The sequence below is a fragment of the Pyxicephalus adspersus genome, chromosome 9, assembly GCF_032062135.1.
Source record: "Pyxicephalus adspersus chromosome 9, UCB_Pads_2.0, whole genome shotgun sequence".
Lineage (NCBI taxonomy): Eukaryota > Metazoa > Chordata > Amphibia > Anura > Pyxicephalidae > Pyxicephalus > Pyxicephalus adspersus.
In genome coordinates this window covers 11,074,074-11,080,727 of record NC_092866.1, presented here as the reverse complement: position 1 = coordinate 11,080,727, position 6,654 = coordinate 11,074,074, and the positions used below count along the sequence as shown (strand labels likewise).

Genomic DNA, 6,654 nt, shown 5'->3' with positions numbered 1-6,654 from the left:
GTCAGGACAGAAAATTAGGATTTTTAGCCCTTTTGAGACAGCTTCTGTCCCTGATACTTCCGCTTATGTGTCCGGCTTGGACAAACTAAATAAGCCCGTGTAGTTACAATTGTTTAAATCCAAACTCAATTACCACAAAAGCTAATTTTTAACAGGCTACTTTTCAATCTGATTGGTTGCCTTAAGTTAGATGCAGGCAGTTCTCAAACTTTCAAACTGCAGTGTTTAAATTCAGTTGGTTAAGTGAGTTACAGGCAGTTTATTTATTGCGACATGCAAGCGCTCTTCTGGCATATTCATTTCTGCAATGTTGGTTGCATTTGATCACCATTCAAAATTCCCCAAATTATGTTAACATAGAAAACACATAAAGTCAAACAAAGCCTTCCGCGCCAAGACACAAGGGAGGCTTATCTTTGGATTTTATTTAAAGCATCAGATTTCATTCAAAAAAAAGAAATTAAATGTGTGTGCACACGTTGGTGTGTGACCATGTATCTATGCATACATATACACACACACACATGTATACATACACATACAAATGGTTAACTCTTTTCCACTTTTTTTTCTCTTTTTAACAGAACAGACCTCTGTCTATTGACATGAAACAGAGTCAACAGGTAACACTGGGGTCGGGGTAAATGTGCAGAATACAAACACCAAACAACAGGGAATAATACACCTTTACCAGCAAACCCTCTTTCCCTAAATCCCAACATCGGCATTTGTTGAGAAAATAAGCTCCTCGGGGGCGGGGCATGTGCCTGTTACACGCTATGTACAGCACTGCTAAAGGCAGGCTATGAAGAGCTGCTTGTCCCATTGGGAAATAAAAATAAAAGTAGCAGTGACAGATCCCTGCTGGTAAGAGCTAATTTGTCTTAAAAATATTATAGTTAAAAACAAAAAATAAAAAAGGGGAAGGGGGGTTTTCTTTTGGTTAAAGAGCTAAGGGTTTTGGAGCTTGACAATGTGTTGGGTCGGCCACCTGGTGACTGAAAAAACAAATGGCTTGATGAATAACATCATATGGACACAAAAAGAAAAAAGTACAAAGGATTTTATCCATTTCTGAAAACTGTCTTGATTCAATGGCCTCATCTACAAGAAATATAGAAAGTCTGTTCGTTTTTCATTAAAGTATATATATTTATATATATATATTTTTGGAGTTGTGGTTCCCGGATGTGAAAATTATAAAGTACGAATGCCATCCGAAATGTCTTGTCCCTTGGGAGGCAGATTTTTTTTTTCTTTTTTGTTTTCTTTTTAATTATCATTTAAAACCCAGTCCTGAATCTTTTCTTTTTCTGACCGGTTAAGTTAGCAATTACTTAAAAAAAAATTCAGTTACTGAAAAAAAAAATAAAAAGAAATAAAATAAAATAAATACATATATACACACATATATATTCCTATCCATATATATGTATATATAAAATTCCAAGACCAGAGTCAGAACACGGTGTGAACATTTGACCTGAGAATAACACAATAATTCCATTGGTTTTTTCTTTTCTTAACAAAGCCTTCGCAGGGTAAGCAGAGAAGGGCTGTCACTGCTGGGTGACCAAACTCCATAGAAGGGGGGCAAAATGGAGTTTAACCCAGTTCCCTGTAAAAGGGGCCCAATGTGACAGTTGAGGGGGATAAAAGGGCAGAGGGGCAGGTGTAGGAATGAAGAAATTCATAACGGGGAAGGGAAGGGGTCCTTTTTTTGGTTAGAAGCTTTGGAAATTGCAGTATTTTTGTTTGTGAAATTGGTTTGTTATTTATCATTTTTTTATTATTTAAAATTCATATTTATTATTATTTTCATCATCGTCCATCTCCGAAGTCTACAATCGTAAAGAACCCACTCCCACAGCAGTTCGAGAGCCATCCTCATGACAGCTTGGGTTCTCAGGAGCTCCTAGTGGACTTCCCGCCCTGTCAGACTTTTGGCTGAGGTCCGAGTCAGACTCCTCAGAGAAACCGTATGTTGGAAAGGAGGTCGCAACCCCTGAGGTGCTGCACGGACTTGAGGTAACTGTTGAAGATGAGGAGAGTGTGGGGGGAGGCGGAGGTTTTCTGGGCGTACTGTGAGACCAGGACTTGGTGGTGGCGTGGGGAGAAGCAGACGGGGAAGGGGGTGAAAGGCTGGCTTTGGAGTCAGCAGCAGACTGAGAGGTAGATGCGGTGTCAGGATTGGGGAAGCAGGCGGAGTGAGGTAATAAACTAGGGTGCTCTTTGGCGTTTCTTGCTGTTCTTTTGATTGTTCTGTGTTTGTGCAAGGGTGACTCCAGATGTTGACGCAGAGCATCTCCCCCACACAGCGTGGCCTCACACCCTAGACAGCGGTAAGAACCGCTGCAGTCACCAGTGGGGACGCATGTCACCAGCTCTTGCAGATTCACCACAGATTGGCCAAAGAAGCAGAGGGACTTCAGGTGGCTGATAGCCGCCTCCTCGCTGCTGAAGCTCAGCTCACACTTCCGGCAGACCAACTTGTACTGCACCTTTGGAACAATAAAGGGGTCCAAGAGACAATCCGCACCTTGGCTTTCTGCTTCTTGTTGTTCTGGAGGCTTGTTGGAGTGCGATACCTCAAGGGCCACAGGATTCTGCTCTTCTAGCTTAGGGGAGTCTTTGGCAGGATCTTTATCAGACGGGGAAACAACAGAAGGAGTTGGGGTTCGGCTTGCTTTGGGTTGTTGCTGCTGCAGTCTCTGATGGTGATGGTGTTGCTGCTGCTGTTTTTGCTGCATTTGGAGTTGCCGCTGCTGCTGCTGAAGGGCTTCCTGTAAGCTTTGCTGGTACTGCTGATACTGTTGAAGCAAAGAGCCTGGTGAAAGCCCCATTAAAGCTTGGGATATAGCAGGGTTGTAGGGGAACAGACCTTCCATCCCATACATTGGCTGCAGGTAACCACCTGGTAAGGTTCCAGGTATCTGGGCGCCATAGTAGGGTGAGAATCCAGGGACAAAGTATGGGAGAAACGGGCTGGTGAGCAGGGCAGATGGATCAGATGTCAAAGCTGCTTGGAGGGCCTGGAGCTGGGACGAGTCTACTATATACTCCATGCCTGGCATTGAGCTGGATGTTGATGCTGGGGTCTCTGCTTTCTCTTTTTTAAGCACTGATGATGAATCTCCCTTGCCTTTCCCCCTTTCCTTCTCTTTCACCTTCTCACTCTCTTTTTCCTTCACAAAATCTTGAGACTGGGATGCAGGTAAAGGTTGAGTCTGTGATGGAATGGTAGGGCTTAGTGATTTGGGGGGTTGTTTATTTGGTTGTCCAGAAGTGGGAAGGCCAGGGGAAGGGACGGTGGTGCTGGATACTCCCATCACATTGGATTTTGGAGAACTTAAAGCTAAAAAAGAACCACAAAAAAAGAAGAATCACACAGACGAACCAGACTAAACAAAACATTTCAAGAGGCATATGTCTAAAACATTCAACACCCATCCAAACACTATTTGGGCTCTAAGATCTGTGCAACTGAATGCGCATTTATTTCTATGCCAAACTGGCTTCCAAGAAACCTGTAATTCATGACATGTAGGTTTTATTTTTTATTCTATGGAAAAAAAGCCTCCTCTGTTTAAATAAAAATACAGATCTACTACAAGTGCTCCTGTCAGCTATTTAATAAAAAGTATAGGATAGGATTAAGATAAAGTACAATTAAAAACAAGATTTATATATGTGTTTTTTCTTTTTTTATTATTTGATTGGTGAGAAGTTATAGCCACTGTCAGATTTTTATTGCTACCTGTTATGGAGATTCACTCTAATTGTCCTGCCAACACCAGGAATGAAAGTGAGGGTCAACCCAAAATTTTGAGTTGCCCTTACAAGAGTAAATGTGCTAATCTTTCAATAGAAGCAATAGCTGCGCTAAAGTGAACCAGTTACTTTGTATGTGGGTCTAACGCTGTTTTAAGCACCCTCCTGTCCACAATCTGTGTTAATGTATTTCAGCATGATGGAATGATAACTTTCCTTTTGCTGTCTGTGTGCTGAAGATTTACTGTCCCAAGACACAACGGGGTGTAAGTTCTCCCTCACTATATACGGATGCAGTACATTTTACTAAATTTACCAAATGTCCAAATGTTTGTGCTGCAATTCACTGTGTTTGTTAGCCGATTTATTTGAATAGGTGAAACCACGAATGACATTGGACAGCCTCTGCACACAAGTCAGATTCTCGTCCGAGACCAGCCCTGCGGCTGGTATTGGCCCAGAATCATCCGAAATGTATGTAGCCTTAGGGGAGATCACTACAGAGACAGATAGTTTTAACGTTAAGGATTCTATTCTATTCATTTGAGAAGAAAAAAATTTCATAGGTTCACTTTAAACTCCTAGTTATGGGCACTTTCCCATATTACTGTATTTGCCACAATGCTGGAACTCTAATCAAACTTGCAGATGCATCCTAATAGTGGTGTGTTGGATGGGTATTTACTGAAGCACTCAAGAACAACTCTTCTTCCCAGTGCAGAAAGTGATGGGTGGGGGCACACTTTTTTGTTGACTGAATTTACCGTAACTGTAGTGTCTTCAGGACAGGAAATTAGCCAGACCTGCCTCCCACAGCAACAGAAATCTGACATGGGCTTTACCCCTTCCAAACCGTTTGGTTTTTGATCTATTTTAATTTGTGAAGTAATATTTAATGCAATAGTAACAAGCATTTTTTTTTTTTTATTTATCACAGATGATACACCCCGGCCTGCTTGCAGTTCATCTGTCGAGAGTACCCTTCAAGTTTTTTATCAACTGCTTTACTTTGTAAGAATGTCCATCTCACTAACAAGGAGAATGATGATCTCTTATAGCGCCAGGTTGCAAAATGACTTTGGTAAGTTCTACTAATAATGTTATATACCCAGTACATTACTTGTACCATTTTGCAGCGTGTGGGAAGTCTATTTTTTCTCTAGTTTAAAGCTACATACACACGTCCAATGGTTCTCACCGGATATTTGGCTCAGGGCCGATATCGGACGAGAATCTGGGGTGTGTACAGCGCCATACGACCTTCCTGGCTGATCCACAGACAATGGACGACAAACGATCTTAAAAGAAGGGGAGAGAGCGCAGCGGAGTGCCGCTCCATCGCCCCCCCCTCCCCATTGAGCAGAACGGTGCTGACAATAATTGCACGTGTGTATGCAGCTTTAGATTGGAGAAAGATAGAACCCCAGCCAAAGTTTTACTGCTCTCTGTGGCTCTGTTACACTCATTCTCCTGCTGACCACAGATTACCAGACAGGGGTACAGGGAATTATGCCACAGCAACCCAGACTAAGTAAGAATGCTTTTCTGTAGTAAAGGATAAGTCGTGGCAGTGGAATAATAGGCTGCTGAAGACCTCATGGGGTATTTTAGAAAATGTCAGCTTTGGTGTGATATGGATTGCATGCTATAGTGATGATTTGTGGCTTATCCACATAGTTATCAAAAGTCTGGATTGAGGAATAATATTTAGGGAATGGACCTTAATGTTGTTTGTGAAATGTAAATGTTAAAAACTGTGGAGTGATTTACAGATGTTGCTGACTGACTTGTACAGTCATTAGGTTTCTGTCACATGGAAATTATCCTTTATGATTATTTCCAGAAACAGTAGAACAAACAAGCTCCCTGCACATGAGTAAAACAGTTGTCCCAGTTTGATAATTCATTGATCTGTCAAGACAGATTGATGAACAATTTTGGGGGACCACTGTACATATGCTGATTCTAGTGTGTGTACATAGCTTACTAGGGGCCAGATCTGATAAAGTGTTTCTTTTCCATGCCAGGAGTAATGGTTAATCCCCACAATTGTTATGTTTCTTCTTGAAAATGACATTCTTCTTGAAAATTCTCTTAAATTTATATTCATCTAATCCTCTAAGAAGAGTCAAATTTCCTTAATATCTCCCACCTAAGAAGCACATACTTGCATCCCCTTACCTTCAACCAGGAACAACCCCCATGTGACAGTGTTGAGCCAAACCCCTGTACTTTCACATGGTCCTCCATACCGAGGAATAGCGAGTGTGCTTCCTGTGTGAAAGAGCATTTAAGGGCTGCTTTTCTTTGCACAGGAAAAAGTAGTTTTGCTTTATATGTCCCCTTTTTAGCTGTCTGATTTCTATCCAGCTATTTTCTGTTTTATTGGTCATGCAGCTGATGTTAAGCAATGTTTTTATTTGTGTTGTGTCGTTACTTCATATCTACTTAAATTTGCAAGAATTCACAATTGATACAAGCAGTATAGTAAACACCAACATTGTAAATAAATCCTCCTAATGTGTGCCACAAACACAATCTCACCTCAGTCATTCATTAACCCAATGAAAACAAAATTTACCGAAAAAAACAAACACGTAGATTAATTTATCTACATCTATGTGATCCAATGCATTATATTTATTACCAGACCTTTTTAAACAGCAATGATTTTTTTCCAGAAAGTATAGTCCACATGTAACATAGTTGACTAATACTAAGATACAGGCTTAGACATACGTCTGATCTGTCTTGCCACTGGGCAAATAATATTCTTATGAGGGTGGTGCTTCCTATTTAAATACAAGAACTTGCTTAGTTGACTTTGTATTATTCTAAGAAAAACATGGTTGGCTTTCTCAGAAAGGAATGGTTTGCTAAACG

The 6,654-nt window shown here is 41.0% G+C and overlaps 1 protein-coding gene across 3 annotated transcripts in view; it reads right to left on the bottom strand.

Annotated features, from left to right (window-relative positions):
* Positions 1 to 368: 368 nt before the first annotated feature.
* Positions 369 to 6,654, bottom strand: part of ZFHX3 (zinc finger homeobox 3) — a 76,591-nt gene continuing 70,305 nt past the window's right edge. For all 3 annotated transcript variants that reach the window (XM_072422553.1, XM_072422555.1, XM_072422554.1), the window contains exon 10: positions 369 to 3,355. In XM_072422553.1, the coding sequence (XP_072278654.1) occupies positions 1,842 to 3,355 (1,514 nt within the window). In that variant the 3' untranslated portion in view covers positions 369 to 1,841. The remainder of the gene's footprint in view (positions 3,356 to 6,654) is intronic.